Genomic DNA, 21,631 nt, shown 5'->3' with positions numbered 1-21,631 from the left:
TGGAACTCTCGAATGTGAGCTTTCGTGGCAGGGTCAAATCTCGAAGAGACCTTGTCACATGTCACGTTGGTTTTCGAATCAATGTAGTGGCACTCTTTAGGTCATGCCTCCATACCGTTCTGGCTGTTAAAGATTCAGTAAACATTGGTAGGCATTGGGTGGCTGGCCACGATGGTTGGTAGCAAGTTCCGTAGCATAAATAGAAAGGTAGGTGATAGTCCAAGGTAGGATCAAGCCACGAAATACGATGCTGCCGGACATAGGAATCTGAATGGCCTGAGGTATAGATACAGGGCAGGAGGTAAAACTAGAGGGCCCCGGACCCGATATATAAGTAGTTTGTCCTTGCCTCATCCTCTCGGGCAGCCGCGCATCATGTTCATTGACATTGCGGGTGGGAATGACCATGCCGAGAGGTCATACACATGTTTTGTAACACACTCGAAACCCCTCGTGCGGTGAAGATACTTCAGGCCACACGATCCAAGTCAGCGGGGAGGTGTTAACATAGGTAGGATGTCTATCCGTGCTAGATTTGTCGGCATCAATGGTAGGCTGGCCCCCCTCACCCAACTTCAATGAGCGGAGACTAGGTATACAAAATCGCCATGGTGGAGAACAAGTCATGAACAACACCAGGTGAGGTGTGCCACAAAATCATGGACTTGATGTTGTGTGTCGTGACTGCCAATTATGACAACCATGACCTGAGAAGAGGAAGGTATAGGTGGTCAAGTGTACTTTGATGTGGGAAGGCACCAACATCAGACGAGGGTATTGTAGGCAGGTGCCAGCCCTGGGTTTGCTCCTTCCATCTGGTGATGAGGAAGCTGCTCATTCCAGCCACCAATCAGCACATTAACACATGAACACATTGACACATTACTCGTTCAACTTTTACCTCTATAGACCCGTCGTGCATCTAGAAGTCATAAAAAATAGCATTCATATCCCATCCCTCCGTCCACACTTCTACCCAATGTATATCTTTTCCCCATCAATCCTCCCTCAAAACCCCTTCCCAAACCCTCACCATCCCCACCCTCTCCCCCTTCCCATCCCACAAACTCCTACACGGCACAACCAACCCCTTCACTTCCTCGCCCAATCTGTACTCAAACCCCTTATCCAAATAAGTAACAACAGGCACCAACCACCTCCCCTCCAACTCCTTCACCACCGCCCCAACACCCTCATCAACACTGTCTCTATCCAACCCCTCAACAACCACAGTCTGAACAAACCTCTCCTCCACCACAACCTGCCAGATACTCTCCCCCCTTTTCACAATCTCCACACTATCTTCCCCAGCAGAGGCAATCCCAAGATGACCCTGCCACTCCACTCCACTTCCCCTAGGCAACTCCTCCACCTCAGCCACAAAGACAGGCGGAATGGTAGTTTTGGTCTTTACCGCGCTCCAATCTGGGAGCCGCAGCCTGTGGGTGGCCTGGCCGGCCGAGGCAAACGAGGTATAAGCCGAGTTATATTTCCTATCCCAAATATCTGGACCATCTTCATCCTCATCCTCCTCCTCCTCCTCATCATCATCATCATTCTCACTTTTGGGGAGTGCATGTGCCAACTCCCAAACTTTGGCTGCAAGTTTGACCTTTTCTTGCATGTTCCCGGAGGAGGAGCGAGGGAAGAAGGCCACTCCCGAGGAGAACAGCTGCACGCCGGTTTCGACTCCGATTCGGAAGAGGTGCTGTAGGGAGAGGACGAGTTGTGTGTTGAGGTCTTCTTCTGGTGGGGGAAGGGTCATGGTTGCTGGGATGAGGGGGATCTGACCCGCGATCCTGACTGCTTTTGCTTGGGAGTTGGGAAACAGAGGGGTGGTGATTGCTTGGGAATAGGGGCCGATGTTGGCCGGTGCCCAGTAGGATCTGCTCTGGACGTGGAGGCCATCTCTTTGGATGTCTGGGGTGGCCGAGAGGGCTAGGGCGATAACGATGTTGATGCCTTTGGGGAGCAGATCCCCGCAGGAGATGCAAACTCGGGACGGGGGGTTAGGGAAGGGGAATAGGGAGCCGTAGATGGGGTTTATGGTGGTAAAGTCGGACATGTTGCGGAGGAGAATGGTGGTGGAGAGGATGACGGTTGAGGGGAGGGATTTGGAGGCGAGGTAAGCCTCGATGAGGGTGGTGACGGAGGTTGTTTCGTCTTGAACGGATGGGTGATCGATGGAGGTGAATATTAGGTGCTGGATGTTGGAGGGTTGGAGCTTGGTGAGGTCGGGAAGGGCAGCGTCGGTGTTGCCTTGACCGTCTTCAAGACTCAGATCCTGTATTGGCAGTTCATCATTCGATGCCAAAGTATCAAGGATAGCCTGAAACTTGTCATCCCACATCTCAGGCACCCTGATTTTCCCATGCCTCAACTCCTCCTTCACCTCTAACCTCGCCCCGGTGATACTCAGCCAAGCTGTCCCCCCACCCTCCCTCACCACCCTCCTCCCCTCCTCCTCAACCACAACCCTCTTCTTAAACAAACCCCCCGGCCCATCCACAACCAACGTCTCAAACTCACCTCCTTCCCCAATCACGGCCCCCTCATCCAACCGTCCCCCAAAAACATACTTCTTCATCCCCCTCTCCACCTTGTTCTTTCCCTCCCTACTGGCAACATTAACCCACAAATCACCCTCCTCCAACCCCCCGCTCGCAACCTTTATAATCCTCGCCTCCAACCCGACCTGCTCCATATCCAGCAACAGCTGCCCATCATCACTCCCCGGACTAGCAGGCAAAGTAGGAAACTTCCACAAGTACGCCAAAGGCGTCAACCCCAACCTCACAGCCACCGACTCAACCCTCGTCCGCTGATACGTGCTGAGAATCGCCCCCGCACAAACCGCATTCACCTCTGGATGCCTCTGCCTGATCCCCTTGAGCAAAAAAAACATCGACTCCGTCTCGTCATGCTTCCTCTCTTTGACCTCCTCCGGAGTGGAGACATAGTGCGAGTAATCCTTCCCGTGCTGGGTCGCACCGTAGGAGCTGATGGCCTTCCGGTAGAGGGGGATGCCGGTGGCTTCGGCGTAGAGGGGGATGATGCTGTGGCCCACGGTTTGGTACATGTGGCTGTTGAGGTCCTCTTCCTCTTGATCAGGGATGGTAGCTCCGGGAGGTGGGGCCGCATCGTCGGATACGGAAGACGATGGGCTTGTCCGGCCTGTGCCGGTTCCCGCTCCCGCGGCGGAGGGGAAGAGGTTAGCCAAGGCCACGACCCGGTGGCCGTTCTCCCGGCAGTGAAGCAGGGAATAGAAAGAGTCCTTGCCGCCGGAGATGAGGGCGATTACGTTCAGCCTCTCCGCCTGTGATGACGGTGACGGTGTGGTTGCCATATTGGGGAAATGATAGGGCGGGCTTGTTATCGGGTTATCGGGTTATCGGGTTATCTTGTTTTCTTCTTGGGGCTATCGCGATGGAGTGGACCTTCTTCTACTATCGTGAGAGTGACGAGATGAGTCGGGCTCCAGCAACAAAAGCCAAAGCGTCGGTCGAGACTTGGAATGTGGATCTTCAGACTACTATCGTGGACCGAGACAACACAGACGTGGTCCACCATCCCCACTATTTTGGGGGAATAAACTTGTGAAATTTCCTCCGGGCACGGATTTTGGCATAAAAATAGCAGTACGACGGAAATTATGATTTGGCAAGGTTAATGCTGGAGTTTTTGGAGCGGGTGCCTGAATATGGCTCCATCATGTTGATGAAGGGAGGGTCAGAGTTCCCAGAGCTCGAGCTGAAGCTCGGTGAAGCTCTGGGCTCCAAACAGATCAGCGATGTGGTGGGGTTTCGTGCTGTGATGAAATGTTTGTGTAAGATACAATTATGTAAAGTACGGTTATATGCAAAAAAAGGTCTCACGTCCGCCCTCAGTTCCCTCACCTACCTTTGCAACTGCCGGTGAAGCCCTCAAACCTAGTTAGTGCTCCTCCCACAACCGTGCTGTCGGTGTCGCTGTCAATATCGGCACAATCACTCACCTTAATCTCATCACATCGCCTTAGCGAGTCATTCTTTTCTGCTAGCTCCGTCATTGGCACATGGTTGATGGAATCTTCGGGGATCTTCTCCTTCACCGTCGCTTTGATGAACCCTCGAACCACCGCCATCACCGGCACCGACTTTGTCGTCCGATTCTGGGGTCTTTTCCCCATCTTGTCCCTTTCGGGGATCCACGCCGCCCGCCGAGCTGTTCCTGGCTTCTGTGTTACGGGGGGGCTAGCCAGGCCATTCGGGAGGTGGAGCCGTTCAAGGTGAGGGAGGGACCCTCCAGATAATTTCGGTGCCGGTGGGAACACCCAATTCCAAAAAAGCACAATGCCACAATGTTCAATTCCCGGTCCCGGGTCGTTGGGTGGTCCCGCTGCATCTCTTTTTTTTTTCTCCTTTGGAGACGACCATGTCCCAGCAGAGCCGGGCGAATGAACGTCAAGATATTGCCAAAGTGCCAAAGTTGAGATATGTAGTGGAAACGACCACATCCGGCAGGTGTGAATCCCTCATAAGATAATCTCACCTCGAACATCCATCCATCCATCCATCCATCCCCCCATTGCTCTTCACCGTCCACTCACTGTGACCACACCAAACAAATCCACCCGGTCATCTTTCCCACGATGGTAAACAAACCCCCAAGGATCCAAATCAGATGCCGACATCGTCCCCCGGCAAAGAAGTTCCAGAAGATGACCCAGATCCACCACCACCCTGGGCAATGGCACGTTCCGTTCCCATTTTTTTTGGCCCTTCTCGTTTTCGGCAACGGCGGTAGTTATCTCCAGCTCCCACTGTGAGTGCCCACTCATTCCCAACACCATGTTCAGTTTTCCCTTCACCGCCGCGATCCATTCGGAGGACACCGCCAATAATTCCAACTGGAAAAAAGCAAACCTCTGAGAGAAGTCCACCACAAGCATGGAGAACGTGGGAACTAATAGAGTTTGTTACCGGGGGAAATAACCCGCTACCGCGATCTTCATTTTCCAGTGTGGTGTGTGGTGGGTGTGCAACACCAAAAAGAAGCAAAGAAAGAAAGAAAGATCCAATGTCTCGGGTTCTTTTCTGCAGCCCAGAACACGTCGATCGATCAATCTAGTTCTCTCTCTATTTCTCGCCGGCTCCGGCGCTTAACCATCCTGATTCACACTTCCATTCACATGATTTCTTCTTCTCTCCTGTAGTGAAACAGGCATCCTCTCTCTCTCTCGTGTTCAAATTTCATCGCTGCTGATCTACTGGCGTCCTAGCAAAAAAGGCAAAATATTGTACATGGTTCCCAGTCGGTTAATAATCTCATTCCATCCATCCATCATGTTAAAAAAAAAACCACCAAAGGCTAGCTCAAAAGATGTGACGGTCCTCCAAACCGTCTGTCTGTGCCCACCCCGTAAAAGGAAAAAAAGCTTTCCTTGGCTTGAAGATCATGACCGGCAAGATAATAGCAAGACAAAAATGACAAAAAGCCAATTTTCCTTTTAGCGTAGCGCACAAAAGACAGAAAGAGCAAAACCGAAAGTCAAGTGAAAGACATAAAAACACACAAATGAAACAATAATACAGCCAAAAACACAACCTTCATATCAAAATCATCAAACACACACACATGCATGTCAAAGAAGTAAAAGAACAGAGACAAGTGGGATATCCGCCAAAAGCACAAAACATTTGGTTTTCCTTCCCGCAAGACAGAGAGAAACGAAAAAAAAGTGATCAAAAAAATGTAATAAAATTATTATCCCGAAACCATGCTGGTTGAACCTATCTCTCTCCCGAAAAGAGAGAGAGAGAGAGAGAGAGAGAGAGAGTATGCTTTGATGATATCGACCACGTCAAATGAGGTTGTGATGAAAATCGGATCCTCCTTTCCCAATGCAAATCGTGTGTATGTTCTCTTCTTCTTCTCCAGTTCGTACAATCAGATCGTCATATTTCTTCTCCCTTCTTCACTGTCATCTTCTTGGCTCCTCAAGCTTTTGGTCGCGTTTCCCTCCATCCCCGATGAAAAAGCGCGCTTTTGATTTGATCGTGATTGCCGTCCTGCTCATGACTTCACAGAAGAAGCCATGGGACGCGGTGATGCTGGTTTGGGTGACAGGAGTTGGTGGTGGTACATGAAGTGTTTGTGGACATTGATACAAAAAAACAAATGTCACACCCATGAAGACTAAAAAAGATATAAAAAAAAAAAAAACACCAACCCATCGTTTTTGCCTGCTGAGTTCCTGCCAAAAGGCGAAAAAACGTCTGCGCCATAAAAAAAGAATCCCAAATGGTGTCCCACCGCCTCGCTTTGTCTTGATGAAAAAGAGCAAACCCCCCAGTGTATATATGTAAATGTTGATGTGTTGACCCAGGCCCGATGAAACAACGCGTCGTGGCAGTCATATCCGGGCATCAATGGCGACGGTACGTTCTAATGCGAGAACCACCGACATTGTGAAGAGTGTGCAGAGAATTGAATAGATAAAAGGTTGATCGAGCAAGTTTTGCGTTCCATTACTCTGACCTCTTGCGCTTCTTCCTGCTGGACTCGGTGCTCTCATCCGACGACGACTCGCTGCCTGGGATCTCAGCACTAATTTGGAACAACACATGGCCGAGCGTGTGGTAGTCGGGAGCAAGAGAAATGCCGTGAGGGTGTGGATACCCTTGACCTAGGTGACCGGCGGCGGCGGCGGCAGCCATGTCGGAGCCATCGAGAAGGTCGAGAGAGATGGCGCCGGCTCCGTGGGTGCGGGCATGCTGGGAAAGGTTGTCAGAGCGAGAGAACTTCTTGCCGCACTCGTGGCACTCGAAGGGCTTGTCCTCGGTGTGGAGAGAACGGTAGTGACGCTTGAGGTGTTCCTGGCGGCGGAACCGGCGGTTGCACTGCTCGCAGACGAAGGTCTTGGAGGGATCCTCGGTCAAGGACTGCTTGCGACCACGGCGGTTGGTGGGAGCAGCGGGGGTGCCGGAGGGGGTGTCAGCGGTATCGGAGTTGGCACCCGAGTTGTTGTTTTGGGCCTCGCTGGTGGTGTTGTCCTGGTTGGCCGGGGTCTGGGACTGGTCCTGAGCAGCCCCTGATTGGGCCTCGGCCTCAGCAGCGACGTTCATGGCGGGCTTGCTGCAGCAGCTGTCGGCAGACTTCTTTTGCCTCTTGGGTTGATGCTCGTCGGCGTCTTCGCACGAGCTTGGTGGGCGGGGCAGGTAGCTGGCAGCAAAGGAGTCGCTGTCCTCAAAGTCTTCCTCGCACTTGAAGCTGGTCTCGCTGCAGGAACGCGACCGGCTGCTGGCCTGGGACACGAGGGGCTCGCTCAAGATGGCAAGGCCTTGGAACTCGTCGTCAGAGTCAAAGTCTGAAAGGTCACCAGTAGTGAAGCTGGAGGGAAGGGTGCGGTGCAGGTCCTGGCTGGTGAAGATGGTGGACGCCTTGTGGGAGCTGGCAAACGAATCGCCCCTGAGCACGAATTTTTGATCCTCTTCCTCACCCAGGCAAAAAGCGGGGAGAGCCGCAAATTCTGGAGCAAGAGTGGAATTGACAGAGCCGACAGTCAGATTGCGCGGATCGCAGAAGCTGTCGTCGGAAGACACTGAGCGCGCGTAAGGGGAGGGTGATGGAGAAAGTGACGGGCACGATGCAGGAGAAAGGAGGTCGTTGCTGGCTTGTCTGTTGAGCGTGGCAGTGGCAGTCTGGGGAGCCTGTGCGCGGGATGAAAGGTACACTGTGGACAGGCAGAGTTTTGGTCAGCTCCAGCACCCAGAAAAAAAGCAGCCCAGCTGAGAACCCCGCTAAGCTCAACCGCGCAACCGCCCAAAATCTCAAAAGCAGGGGCCACTTGGCCTGCCCGTTCATTCAATTCACTCCATCCACCCTGACTCACTGCATCTACATTCACAAATAAAATCCAAAAACAAAATCATAAAAAATCACTAACCAGGCACAAGCTGAGGTGAGGAGCAGGTGGAGGACCATGGCTCCAGGTCAGGGAAGCATTCGAGTCCCTCCTCTTCCCTCTTGCCCTTGGTCTCAAAACCGTCAAGGCCAGAGAGCATGGGGTTGAGCGGTGTGGCGAGCATCTCATAGGTGCTGCCGGGGCTGCTGACAGTGCTGCCGGAGCACGAGAGCGCAGGAGTCGACGGGGACCGGAGTCCATCAAACTCGTTGAGTCCCGTGTCGAGCGCAAGCAGTGACTTGTAGTTGATGGGCTGTGGGGAAGACGCCGGTGTGAGCACGGCAGGTGAGATGGTGGTGCCGTTGAATGTGTGCGAGAGCAGCGGCCCTTGCTGCGACGAGCAGGATGATGTTGGCCGCGAGTAGACAGGCGTCGAGGGAAGAGGAGCCACCACGGGAAGGTTCATCATCATCTGCTGTTGTTGGAAAGCTGGGTGGAAAGGCTGCTGGACAAAGTGGTTTGGTCTGCTCTCGACACTGGGACCAGGCCGGTAGAAGAAGTAGGATGGTGCTGTAGACATGTTGGGCGAATTATGGCAGTTACTGTTGCTGTTGTTGCGGTTGCTATTCCAGTCCATCAGCGTCCAGGTTCCACTCTAGAGATCGTTGCGGTTACCCACCAGTCAAGACACCTGGACTTGTTGTTGTTCTTCTCCGTTGTTCGGTTGCTGTGGTTTAGGTATTAAGTATATATCGGGCTTATTGTACAGGTTGCTGTTGGATGGAGTGAGTATTGCTTGCTGTTGGGCTGTGGCCTAAAGATGGTGATGGTTCTTTTGGTAATGAATGTCTGGCAGTTGTGATGATGATGATCAACAACCAGCCGGGTTCAAAGGTCTCGATATTTGTTGCTGTTGTACATGAACTCGTCTTATCGTCCACAGCTGAGGGCGAGGTTGGTGAGGATAGAGGAGGTAGACGAGAGAGGACGAGTTGGTGTATGTGCTTTGAGGGGGCTGAAAGAGGGTAATAAGGAACAAGATGTTCCAAAAGTGTCGAGTCCTGAAAGAAACAAGAACCAATATGTAAATGAACAAGAAAGAGAGAGAGCGAGGCAATCACGCGTCCAGGTCGACCGATTTGCCGATTGTGGAGAGAAGAGAGCGTCAGGGTGGGAAGCCCATGGAGGATATGTACGGATGGGCCTAACCCACTCTAAAGCGATCAACGGCCAGCGAGGTGCCAGACAGGCAGGCGATAGACTGTGTGGGCTCTCTCGACCCTCTCTCGACTGAGCACCTAATCCTCGACTGGCACCTAATCCTGGTCGCTCCAATCCGCACCAGCCCACCATGTCCACCATGCGCGGGTTCGCTTGGGTCTTGGATTGACAAGGACCGGGAGGGACCAAGTGACAAGGGCCCCTGTCTGTTAATGGTGTTCTGGGGCATGTGGGTGGATGGCAACATCAGATGGTGGGTGGCCGGCTTCGACGAATGGACTTGTGGGCGACAACCCCCCCCACTCACCAGGCGCAGTCATAAATGTGCTAAATGTGGATTAGTCTGCCAGCACGACGGATGTACCACTGCGAGAATGGTACCTTCTGGGCGGCCACCCTCCTCTCCCCCGACCAATCATCCCCTCTGCTGGTAGAGGCACTAAGCTGCGGTGCCTGCGTATGCAACATGCAGCAGCACTGAGCAGCACCACAGAGAGAAAGACGTGAGGGGGAAAAGCGGCCTCTGCTAGTGTAGCTCCGCTGGTAGGTCTGTAACAAGGTAGCTGATGAGCTGTGCTGTTCTCTCTACTAGAGATAGATGGTCCAACGCACTGTTCGCCGCTACGGTGGAGTTGAGCTGTCAAGTAAGCCAGCTCCAGGCTTGTCATCAGTTGTCATTCCCCCAAGCTGCCGAGGCCGGCCGGGTCCCGCAGAGACTGAGGGCCGGACGGAGGACGGTGTCTCTTTTCTGTCAGTGGCATCCGCTAGCTGGCCGAAAGCGAGGCCTTCATGTAATGATGGGTGGGGAAACTGAGCAGCAGAAGAAATGGCATTCGGGATTCAGAGCGACGCTTGGGCGTCGTACACACCACTGGGTAAGTTGTTCCTCACTCGCGGGTTCGAGGCAGAGAGACACACGCTTTTGACCAACGAGGGGGACGAGCACATGCATGTACATTGTCGAAGCCGTCCGCGAGACCGTCTCTGCAGTCGTGATAGGCTGAAGGGCCAACAATGTCGCCCACAGAAACTGTGCACAGAAAAGTCTCTGGCCGAGGCGCGGTGGTCAAGCGCGGTGTCCGACGGCAATCCAGGCACAGCTATTCGCTGCATTGTGTCAGGTCACATCTCGTCCCTCTGCTCCCCGACCAGTAGGGACCGCAGGTGGGTGACTGCAAGGCACGAACACCCCGAGAGGCAACCTGAACTTGGAGGGTGACCACCAGGGAAACGGCGTCGCGCCGCCGCTGGTTGGCAACAACTATTCAGATCAGATCCAGAGTCCAGGTGACGACGTGACGATGTGAATGCCCTCGACGACGATACGCAACAGGACACTCGAATAACCGCCATGGCAGGCGGATGAAGGCGAATGACGGCCAGACTGCCCATCACCTCACCTTCTTGCTCCGTCAGCTGACGATCGAGGGGCATTAAAGCTGGCAGTCCGGGACAGGCCGCCGGTTGAATTCATGCGTTTCCTTTTTTGTAAAACTCTGCCAACCAGGAAAACCAGATGTTGGACGTATGTTGGTCTTAATTTATCTGTCGATGCATCCCGGTTTAGATTCCCACATCATCCAGCGTCACCAGGGCGATATTGCTCTCCCCTCTGCTCACTTTTGAAAAATAGAAGCGGGGTGGGTGGTTGATGATGACAATTCGGTGTCCCTCTCTCGAATTATCCATCTTAGTCTGCGGCGTGGCAAGACCAACAACGGACAAATTGCGGATGGACTATACTCGAAATCATGCAGTTGGAAGGCGGCCATAGCATCCTCATCCTCTCCAGGCGGGCGAATCGAAGACTGTCCCGATCGCGTTGACCTGCGCCGGGTGTCCGTGTCGTGCGGTACCAAGGTGATGCTGCAGGTCTTAGGTCCCGCGCGGACCACCGACCGAGTGAGGGGAATGGTGAGCCTGATGGCTCAGTCGCTGTGCAGGAGAAACATGAAACACCCGAGAGGCTGCGAGTCGGCCGTCGATCGTAAGAAAGAGTCGCCTTCAGGTTTTCAACCGCGGGGTAAAAAGTGATGAGGTGGGATGGGAGGACAGTGAGTGCGAGAGGCCACTCGGAAGAGAGGTGGGCCCAAGAGCCAATAGCAGACACGCATTTGACTGCCCCGCCATGCAACCACTTTACAACCCTGCCTATGATGCCTTTTTCGTCCCTCTACACCACCTATCACTTCCCATTCTCCGTACTCTCTCTCCCATCAGATTCTACCATTGGTAGGTATCACCTCTCAATCTTTTTTTTTTGCTCCTCCTCAACTTCATATAGACAGCAGCTGGAGTTGCTGGGCTGAAAACTGATACATAATTTGTGCGTGTTACCTGTCATGGATTGGACGGATCGGAGCGGTCAGGTGGCATGCGTGTCCTTTGCTTTTCTCGCTTGGTTTTGAGAGGGCGTTGCATGAATCTGTCGCTATTTTTGACACTGTCTGGCTGTCCAGATACATACAATCCTGTTCACGTGTTGCCCAGCTTCGGCAGCCTGCATCAACCCTAGAGCAATCATCACCGGCCGGTCCTGTCTGAATTGATGGATTCGAGGCCATCCAGCTTTTGTCTCATTGCTTCTTTGGACGATCATGGATATCTTTCTGGCTATTCTCTTCCGGTCCGCTACCATCCACAGCAACGCGTCCAGCGGTTGAGAAAACAACATGTCCTCCCCATAGGTCGAGGCAAATGCTGAGCGGGGAGAGAGCTGTTTCATACAGCTTTACAGTCACATCGTCGTGTTCCCGAAACGTCGAGACAGCACTATCCAGCGTTGCAGTTGCAATCAACTTGTTTCCGACATATCATTTATCATTTCTGCCTTCTGGAAACGACTAATGCCTGGACTATCAAATCAAGCCTATCTCTCCGAGCATCATCAGCAACATCATCATCGGCAGAGCTTGCCCTCAGCTTCAGACAACGAGAACAACACGACCGCGCGTCCAGCATAACACGAAAGCTGCGTGTTGTACGACAAGCATTTCCGTATTCGACTCGATCCTGTCTGTTCATCACACCCAGGTACCGGTACCTACGTACATGATGTCTCCAAACCCGCTCCGTCACGGTGGATTCAATACAGACGAGGCGATGATGCCTTCTACCGTTTCCACTTGCACCCCACTATCCATCAGACACATCAGACGATGGGAGAAGGACGAGAAGCTATCACGGCAGCACGGCTGTTCCCCCAGTCCCAGTGGCAAAACTGACCGCATGTACCAAGCAGCCCAGAGGTACTTTGGCCTTTTTCCGGCAGCTGTGCCTTGCAGAGCACGACGAAGCTACTGCAGCCACGAGCTGCAACATGCAGGTACGAATGCTTTTTCACCATTTCAGCCAAACGAATTGTGTCTGGGGAAAATCTCTATCAGCCTCCGTCGCATCCTTCTGTCTTGGGTGCAGCAACAGACTGCTGCCGTCGTCAAGTCTGCGTTGCTTTTTTCGTTGCGGTGGTCCTTTTCACGAAAAGATGGCCGTTCCGTCTGGAAGCATCACCCATCCACCCATCGTCCATCGTACCATACCGTGAACAGTTTGGACCATTTCCCAATCATGAGCTCCAAGGGTCCCTTGTGATACCGCCAGAACAGCAACGAACCCCTCCCTCCCCACTTGGAACTGTTAAGCGTTGGTGGACCTGCAGGCCTCGGACACAAACGGCATCCTGATCCGGGACGGTTCCTGAGGGCTTTTCCCCATCCTGGTCCTGCTTTTGAAACCCTGACAGGGCCGAATCGGAGCTGTGAGCTATCTGGTCTTCCTTGGCACAGCACTATCTCTTCGCCACCATGGAGCTGGGACGAGCTGATACATAGCACCGAAGCTCTGGAAATTCCTCCGCCCGGGTTCTGCTTCCCCAAACAGCAACCAGAATGTTGCAATATTGTGTATCGAGAACTGCTGTCTGGCGATTGCGTCTGGAATAGGCCCATGGAAAATGTTACCCAGTCGGTGTGTGTAACGCTATGGATTCAAAGAACGGAACCAGATCCGGGCGGGCCCAACCAGAGATTGACCTTCACCGTCTTCTTCGTAACGTCGAGGGATCTGCTAGTGGCGTCGGCCAGCAATGCACTATGGAGCTTAGCAGCGAGGTTGCTCTAACGGGACTACGACGCCAAACTTCATTCGTTTTGTTCCTCAGATCTGCCATGTGTCCTTGGCACGTACATGCGTCTCGAAACAAGAGCTCGGCGAGCATTACATCAGGCACGAAAGTAAAGTGCGCCCTACATATAACGCATGTCAAAGGATCTACCTGGACAAAATACCGCATGTTGTTGCTTTCGTATGCCTGGTTCGCCACGAGCGGATGTCCCGGGCTTCGAGACGATTCGGTTCCAGGGTAGAAAAGGCTTGGATTCTTCTCTGGAAATCTGGTACGGACCGTTGTTGACGGGCCGCGGGTTGGGGCCGTACCTCCCAGGGATTCTGATAACAACGGGCTACGGACCCCAAAATGGCGCTCATGCCGCCTCGGTGTCCCGCCCCGGATTTGCGGATGGATCAAAGGGCAGAAAATGCTTTGCTTGTGCTTATTGCGAGGTGGGATTGGCCATTCTCGGGTACGGTAGAGACGTCTCCCACCGCCATTTCGAAGCACAGAATCTTCCGACCCCAGCCTTGGGTCTCTTTTGGCACCGTTAGTGCTTCACCGACGGTCTGGTTCCTACGCCGAACGGAGGTTAGACGGATGCCACAGTGCAGTTTCGGCACACTGGATACCAGACAAGACTTCAGCAGAACAGCACCGAGTCACAGACGGATGACACGGTAGAAGCGGTCTCGAATCCTGAGCAATTCAAGATTTGGTGTTCGAACTAATCATCCATTCCTCCAGAATAACACCGAGCTGCTGGCTAGCGCAGCTGTGGGCAATGATTTTCTGTGTGTTGATGTCCAGAAAATGCCAATCTTTCTTTAGTTGTCGATGGCGCGATACCACGATGGATTTTTTGGAATGAACAGCAGAGCAAGTGTTTGGCCGGCGGCGATCCACCGCGCCAGAGACCCCATTCATGCAGGAACGGGCTTTAGGTTCGTCCAATGGGGTGCCCCCGCGTCCCATGTCGATGGGTCTTCTCGAAGGTTTCAGGGTCCCAGCGTCCCCGCACGACGGAGCAACGGACGGACCTCTTTTCTTCAGCAGCTTGACCTTTTTGGACTCTTGGAAGTTGCCGATAAACCAGACCGCCCAGGACGCCAGCAGGCAGGCCGGTGACTCTCTCCATCATCCATCCATCAACTGTCAAGTCAGACGGAAAGAGGCACATGCGGGAATCCACTGGCGTCTCATGCCACCTGAAGCTGCGACATATGATGCTCGGTAGGTACATCAGACACCCACACCAAGCAGCCAGCAGCCCATCAGGGTGCTGCCGACAGCAATTGGCATCGAAGATCGTCTGTCTTTTCGCATCACAGATCAGCAGCAAATTTACGTAAAGCAGCTATGAATATCAGTTTCTCCGACGCGATATCTCGCTGGCTTGCCAAGCAGCCCGACCTTTGCCTCTTGGGACATGGCCAGCGTTAGCGTGAGGACTGGCTGGGCGCCGGATGCGCCAGACGACCTCGGCAACCCCACGATTTGGAACGTGTGGACAGCAATGCTGGCCAGAAGAAGACGCTATCGGCAAAACTTGCGGATCCTTCTGTTGATGAAGAAACACAGCAGCTTCTCGTGATATGATAAGCGGGATTTGGGGGTCCTGAGATAAGACTCTGCAGGCCAAGCGTATTGACAGCTTTGACAGAAAGAGGACTCTAGCAGAGCCTGGGCAGCAGGTGGCGAGTGTGCTTGGTGATAGCGTCAAACACGGACTGCATACGCGGCGAAGATGTTGTTTGTTTTTCTACGGTCTCGAGGCACGACTATTGACGTGGCGGAAGGGATTGCTCGACACCATCTCTTTTATTGATGTTGACAAAAGAGTCGACGGTTTTCAGGATCTTCAAGCCGTTTTGGGACACACATGTATAACACGCAGTTGTGGGGGTACGTCAACTTCATCCCACGAAGCAAGCCAACGGTAATATACGCATGGCTTTTCCGAATATCATTTCAGCGTTGTGCCACAAACCAAAGAGGGAATTAGTGGGGGTTGGGCCGTACGTTTTGAGCCGTGGCACACACTCAAGTTGAGCAGTTTCCAGCCATCTGTTATCCTAGTTTATCGTGCCCTCGACTAACAACTTCACAGCTCGCATACGGATACATATTCGTACAGTAGTTTCATGCACGTTGCGGTTGCGTGCCTGATAATGGGAGCCTTTTCCAGCAAAACGCCGTCACTGGCACGACGCAACACGGCGAAAGCACCCACGGCTCCGTTGTCATTGGCCATCAAACCCCCGGCCGGCGGGTTTCTTGAGAGGGGAGAACTGGCTGCCGTCATTCCTTCTGCCGGACCAGTAACCAGTCGCCGACGATGGCTCGACGCCGTTCAGTTGCATGGCCAGTACCACGAACTAACTCTAGCTTCTTTACCGCAGTATGGCCGTCGCTCCTGTTCATTGTCACCTGTCTGTTGCGTTTACCGACCAGAATTTGCCACATAAGGGCCTTGTGTAAGCTGGCCACCACAACCAACAAACAATTGTGTTGTATCTGTCAGGGGCTGTCAGAGTTTTTTTTTCTTCCCCCAAGCTGCAGGGTGAGGCATCTCATCACTCCAGTGGGATATGTTCCCGAGACGTTGGTTAGAGAGGGTAAGATGCAGTGCAATACATTGCAGATAGTCGTGGGTTTTGTTTCATGCCTTGTCACCGCCATTCTCTTACACCAATTGTCCAATCGTCGGGAGGTTGCCTTTTGGGAAGAGTTCCTCATGGATCCTATCGCCAATTGTTGTTCGTCCTTGGATGTTGCAGCAAAAAGGCAAACGGGCATCCCCTTGGTTTGAGAAAGTCTCCCCACAAACCAGCTTTCTCCGCATGCATATCGTCATCATCCCCGCAAAAACTGCCTTGACTCGGGACGGCGACTCGTTGGAGCTCACATGCTTGCTTGCTTGTTGTTTCAAGCACTGCCCTTTTGGAGGCGACGGAGGCGTGCAGGAGGTAACTTTTCTGATTTTATACTGTACCGAGGGGTGATGGTTGTTGATCTACGGATCCACGGTGCCAGCCCCAGCCCTAAGGGAGTTTGCTTTTAGGCGGCTTTGATCTGCCCAGTAGAGTACCTTTATGGCTATCGCAGGGCTGTAGTGGGAGATCATTGTGAGTAATGACTGATGGACGGACCTCCCGAGGGGGACCGGCCGTGATCTCGCCCCCCCCCCCCTCCTCCCCCCTTCCGGTCCACGATGGAGATGCACAGCCAACCGGCCGGTTGTTGGGTCTTGACGGGGCGGTGAATTTGGAGATCACCTCGGCAGATTTTGTTCATTCTACTCGTCCTTTGCATTTCGGTGTCTTTGGGCCTGGTCTTGACAGGTGGTGGGTGAAGACACCTCGGTTTGAGTCGAGATCTTTCTGTTTTACTTTCACACAGTCTATCTGTCATCATGCGTGCCTCAAGACTCACTTTGTTGAACTCGACTGAGTCGAGAAGATACTCTCAAAGTCCGAGTTGACGGCCAGGTCTCACGAAGCCGAGCGGCTTTTCACTTCCACCTCACGGGACTCGGGTGGTTAGGTTTCTGCAACGGCGGGGGGTTGGACTTCAGTTTACCTTTTCGTCTTTCATCATCATGCATTTCTTTGGGACTTTACAGGGAAAGGCCTCAAGCCTGCCACGTGAGAGCCTTGTTCAAGTAACCAAAGTCTGAAAGCCAAGCCGTCATTCAATTCACCTCCTCCTAAACGGTCAAGTAGCCGCCAGGCAGCCACAGATCTGATATCGAGACTAGTTGTGGCATGATGAACGGGGGCTAAACAGTATAAGCTCAACTGTCTGAATGCCTACCTAGTCCGTCTGATACAGACGTTTATCGTCTCGGTAGGGTCAACGGCAGTTTACCTATTCGTCTAAACGGATCGGATCATTATTGGTATTGCTTCATTGTTTGGCTTCCATAGCATTGGCCGCCAGCCCCATTTCATCCACATGAGCGCAGGGAGATAGGGTAGGACATAGGTACGTTAAGGGCTGGTATGACGAGAGGGGGGCGCTGCTATACCCCATCTCAACCACCATCCCAAAAATCACCAACATTTACATACCTACCGTCTCGCAACGTCTATTCAGTGGGTGAGACCAAAGTCATGAAACCTGAACAGACCAACGTCTCGTGTCTCGTATACGCCACCCCATCGTTGCCGGAGCCCAGATCAAAAGCCAACTGTCAACCCACCGGCATAACGCGTACGCAATCCGGAATTTTTTTTTTTCACACAAACCCACCGCGGGGCAATTGGGAAGACACAAGGCGGGGGAGGGGCAAAACAGTGAGTACGAAAGGGGGTTGCTGCTGTTGCTGTGCCCCTTTGCGCCGCTGGGTGCCGCAGGTGTATGGCTGACGTGCCGAGTTGTTCGGTTTATTCCCCTTTTGAGCTGCGGGTTGGGAGTGTACCTTCATGTGTGTCATCGAAGTTTGTCTGGTGTCTTCCGGTGCCGGTGCCGCGCCGTGCCGCTGAGGGGGGATGGTGACGGGTGGGGAGGATGTTGGTGTTAGTGTGTTGGACGGTGGGTAAGTATGGTGTGTAGGGCTGTCGATAGTTTGACATATATGTACAATGGCGTGCAGCAGAGAGCAGAGTTGGGATGAGACGGGACTGGGGGAGTGGGTGGTGGTGGTGGTGGTGAGATGTGAGAAAGTAGACAAAGTGGTCACGATCTAGGGTGGTGATGCCGGTGTGGTGATACTGCTGAGTAATACTGAGCCTTATAAAGTCCGAGTTGGGAAGTGATAGGAAGAATGGGATGTTTCATGGGGCTGGTTTTGGCTTGTGGGAGGGAGGGCTGCTTACTCTTTGTCGTCACATGAGGATATACGGAGGAAAGACTTACTGTACGTCATCAACTGATTGGGGCTAAATGATGACGTTCGGTGCTTGATGAGACTAGAAGCTCGGTAGATGTTTGGGGCCGGACGTGAGATGTTAGTATCACGACTGATGAAACATGTGTCGAGGTTGGTCTGGGCTATCTGCTGTTATCACCATGTCATCACAAGCCCACACTGGTACACCCACAAGAGAGAGTGTGTGTTGGACAATATTTAGCCATCGGTCTCAAAACATGTGCTTCTCGCACAAAACATAGCCGAGTCCCGAGTCTCCAGTTTCAGAATCCGCCCGGAGTTTCTTTTCCCCGTGCCGGATCCGGGGTTGGTGCCCGGCTCCTCCTGCTATCTGCCAACTTACATTATGAGTTGGTTGTACTTGTGCTACCGCCTAGAGATTCTGTTATGCGGATGGGTGGCTGATATACTATCAGTTGGGGTCGAGGAGAGAGAGAGTAAGCGCTGAAGGATTTGTGTTACACAGTGGGACGTCTCTGGGAGATGGTGTGCATGATGTATTCTTGTTTTGCTAAAAGGGGGGTAATGGACGGTTATATCTCAGTTGGAGCCAGAATAGGGAAAGTAGGTGTGGAATGATTCAGTGCTACTGGTTGAGCAAAAGAAGCTGGTGTAGTGAATGAGGTCACGGCGAAGCGGGTGTTAACGTGGTGACGTTGAGGGCCGCAGGTTGGGTGAAATTTTTTATGGACATCTGAGATGCTGTTTACCTCCAGTGCTGAAGGTGTTGTGGCATTTGTTTGGCCATTTTATGGAAACAGAAAATGCGGGGGAAGTAAATCCCAATGCTTTGGGCTCAGTCTTGGAAAGCGTTTGATATGTCGACCTGCACACATGATAGGATGGTCAGGCATTCCTCTGCTTCCTCTTCACCTGGATCATGTGTCAGGTGGAAAGGGGACATGTTATCATAGAGCAAATATACTGCCACGTCGCGAACAGAGAAGTAGGGTCTGCTGATTAGTTCAGGGCCTTAAAATAATTCAAGGCCTTCAAAGATAGCCCAATGCCTTCCAAAATGCTTAATAGGCCGTTTAAGAATAATAAAGGGCTCTTGAATATATATCATAGGTCTTTAAAGATAGCTTGGGGGTGGTGTAAGATAGTCGAGAGGTGTGTTGACAATCTTTCCAGCCGCTGATAGATGGGTTAAAGCCGAGCCTGAGGCTTCTTCAGAGCGGAGCTCGGACCGGATGGGGAGGTGAGGTCGTTCCTGCCTTCCATGAGCTTAACAAAGTGATGGTTGCTTCTGTCGGCAGGTACGTTGCCCACCTGCGATGGTAGTACCTCGATCGCACCTGCTTCAGAAGAAGAGGTGACGCATACCTCCACCCCGACTCTACCAAATCATCGACATCTCCTTTCTTGCTGCCAGGCAGTCTACTTTTCGACACTCTCGTGGGCAATGACCGACCGGCAAGAGACGGCCCCAACGACAAACGACAAGATGGCTCTAAGCGGGGACATTGCGACCAAACGTCCAACTGGGCCGCTCAGCAACGTGGACTTGCCAGGTTAGTTTGCACATCCTAAAGCCCCGACGAGTGCTTATGACAGTTTATCTAACAATGAGTTAACAGACGAACTCGAATTTTCAGCCGCTTCCAACCAAGGGGGATGGAAGCGGAAATTGCCGGTCACGGTCACCGATGATAAAGGCGAAGAAGAAAACAAACCACATTGTCCAGAGCCATAGCGCAATGACAATTGCTCAGATTGTTGGTCAGATGGTCGTTGGTTGAATGACAAGGCCATCCATGATATTCTGACACCTCTGGTACTTTGTGGGCCCGACTTTCGACTATCGACCCCGTTCTCGTCGAGGATGACGGCAAATATTTTGGGAAGTTTCACACCCCGCCGGGCTCCAAGCGCCCAGAGGCAAATATCTTGGTGGCCATGATCATTCGAAACGAGCACTGGGTTCTGGGACACTTGGACAAAAGACACCCAGAAGGTCGTCATATACGCTTCTTCCGCTTCCCAGTCGTACCATGGCTCTGCCACGAGGCCGATCGATCATTTCATTGGCCAGCATGAACTAGGAACTGAATGGTCAGTAGAGGTCGGAAAGTGCGCACCCCAAGCAGACAAGCACGATTGTGGCGTATTTACACTTGTGAACGCGGTTCATATCGTCACCGGGATGGAGCTACCGACAGAAATCCATGGTGACCTTTGGAGGAAGGTCTTCCCCTTTTTACTTGGCAAGGAGCCGATGGGCGATAGCTTTCCGGAGGGAAAGGATCTAGGTCATGTTGTTGACTTTGGCACAATGGAAGTAATAGTCTCGTATCACCTGACATCCCAGATAGTAGAGCAGACATTGGAACCGTAGGAACAAATGGGATTCTATGTGAACGAACTCCAGTTGGCTCAGTGCTCGTGGTGGCTTGTGTGCTTCTTGGAGACCTGTTTTGAATCTGGGTTGCCTTTGCTTTTCTGTTGTTGATGGGGGTGTTATGGAGTGGGCCTGTGGAATGAGATCACAAGAGAGGATTAGATGTCGGTTACGGATGGCACCTGCGCTCATGGTCCTGGCAAGCACGACTTGTCCCACACCACATTTCACCTGGCGTTATGGGTGGCTCACTCCCCGTCAGACATGAGGTGAAGGAGAAGCTTCGGTTCATAAGTTTTCTTTTGTCCATCTCTTCGGGTGTTTGGTAATGCACCCGGAGTCTTCACAGAGCGCCGGGTGTGCAGCTACATGGGAGATTGAAGTCGTGTCCAAACCGGCTCAATCTCGACGTATGCCTCTTCCTCTTCGTATCTTTTGCGAAGTGTTTTTAATTCCGCCCATCACAAGCTCAGCATAGAGGGATATCTCTCCGCCCGTTGGGCATGATACCTCCGCCTTGTCTCGGATGTAAGAATCCTACAGCCTCGTGTAAGTCCAATGTCCTATTTAGAACACCCGCCCAGCTGTCAGTTCAAAATCATCCCGTCCCTCTTCCGGATAACTGCTCAACCGAGACACACATAACAAACCATCAGTGTTCTCGGAAGATCGAAAGTCACACTTTTCTTTTCTCTGTCTGGATATATCCCTTATTATCTTTGACTGGCCCGGCCATCTGCCCTTGCCATCTGACTGGTGCGCTTCCGTCATATCAATACCCAAAAATTCCCCGGTCTCAACTTGCAGGTTTTACAGCAATATTCCAAGACATTACGGACCAACGACAGCGGCCTGACGGTAGAGCGGAGGCGATAACATCCAAAAGATCAACACCCCTCAAAGCCCAAGCTCAAAGACATGAATGCCACTACGGCATGTATTTCTCACCGCCAACCCCACCTAAACCAACCACGCATCATCTGGTACGATCGATGCCAACATTCATCATGATATGGGATTGTCAAAATTTTGCTCTTTTTTTTTTTTTTTTTTTTGCTTCTTCCCACCGATGACAGTGTCGATCTCCGAAAAGCAGCGGGATCGTATCTGCTACAAGCACGATCATGCCACTACCTGGTATTTCTTGCTGCGTGATATTATTTGGCATAATGATAGTTTAGGCCATCAGCCAGGCTTTTGATG

General features: G+C 52.4%; 6 protein-coding genes across 6 annotated transcripts; 3 read left to right on the top strand and 3 right to left on the bottom strand.

Annotated features, from left to right (window-relative positions):
• Positions 1–997: 997 nt before the first annotated feature.
• QC762_113050 (uncharacterized protein) lies at positions 998–3,346 on the bottom strand (the record flags this gene model as incomplete). The annotated part of the gene is made up of 1 exon (XM_062885723.1): positions 998–3,346. One exon carries the CDS (start codon positions 3,344–3,346, stop codon positions 998–1,000), a length of 2,349 nt encoding a protein of 782 aa, XP_062748838.1.
• Positions 3,347–3,729: 383 nt separating this feature from the next.
• Positions 3,730–4,495, bottom strand: QC762_0013090 (uncharacterized protein; the record flags this gene model as incomplete). The annotated part of the gene is made up of 2 exons (XM_062882959.1): positions 3,730–3,768; positions 3,995–4,495. The coding sequence occupies 2 exons, from the start codon at positions 4,493–4,495 to the stop codon at positions 3,730–3,732; spliced, it is 540 nt and encodes a 179-aa protein (XP_062748837.1).
• Positions 4,496–6,509: 2,014 nt separating this feature from the next.
• On the bottom strand, positions 6,510–9,610 carry QC762_113070 (uncharacterized protein; the record flags this gene model as incomplete). The annotated part of the gene is made up of 3 exons (XM_062885724.1): positions 8,565–9,610; positions 7,928–8,508; positions 6,510–7,714 (listed from the first exon to the last, which is right to left on the bottom strand). Exons 2-3 carry the CDS (start codon positions 8,463–8,465, stop codon positions 6,510–6,512), a joined length of 1,743 nt encoding a protein of 580 aa, XP_062748836.1. The 5' UTR covers positions 8,466–8,508; positions 8,565–9,610.
• A 3,970-nt stretch (positions 9,611–13,580) lies between these two features.
• On the top strand, positions 13,581–13,898 carry QC762_0013070 (uncharacterized protein; the record flags this gene model as incomplete). Its single annotated transcript, XM_062882958.1, has 1 exon — positions 13,581–13,898. The coding sequence occupies one exon, from the start codon at positions 13,581–13,583 to the stop codon at positions 13,896–13,898; it is 318 nt and encodes a 105-aa protein (XP_062748835.1).
• A 5,636-nt stretch (positions 13,899–19,534) lies between these two features.
• Positions 19,535–20,452, top strand: QC762_0013060 (uncharacterized protein; the record flags this gene model as incomplete). Its single annotated transcript, XM_062882957.1, has 2 exons — positions 19,535–19,601; positions 19,668–20,452. The coding sequence occupies 2 exons, from the start codon at positions 19,535–19,537 to the stop codon at positions 19,781–19,783; spliced, it is 183 nt and encodes a 60-aa protein (XP_062748834.1). The 3' UTR covers positions 19,784–20,452.
• Positions 20,453–20,931: 479 nt separating this feature from the next.
• Positions 20,932–21,501, top strand: QC762_113075 (uncharacterized protein; the record flags this gene model as incomplete). The annotated part of the gene is made up of 1 exon (XM_062885725.1): positions 20,932–21,501. The coding sequence occupies one exon, from the start codon at positions 20,932–20,934 to the stop codon at positions 21,499–21,501; it is 570 nt and encodes a 189-aa protein (XP_062748833.1).
• Between the last annotated feature and the right edge of the window lie 130 nt (positions 21,502–21,631).

This window comes from Podospora pseudocomata (genome assembly GCF_035222375.1).
Source record: "Podospora pseudocomata strain CBS 415.72m chromosome 1 map unlocalized CBS415.72m_1, whole genome shotgun sequence".
In the NCBI taxonomy this organism is placed as follows: Eukaryota; Fungi; Ascomycota; class Sordariomycetes; order Sordariales; family Podosporaceae; genus Podospora; species Podospora pseudocomata.
This window is presented reverse-complemented; position numbering and strand designations above follow the sequence as displayed.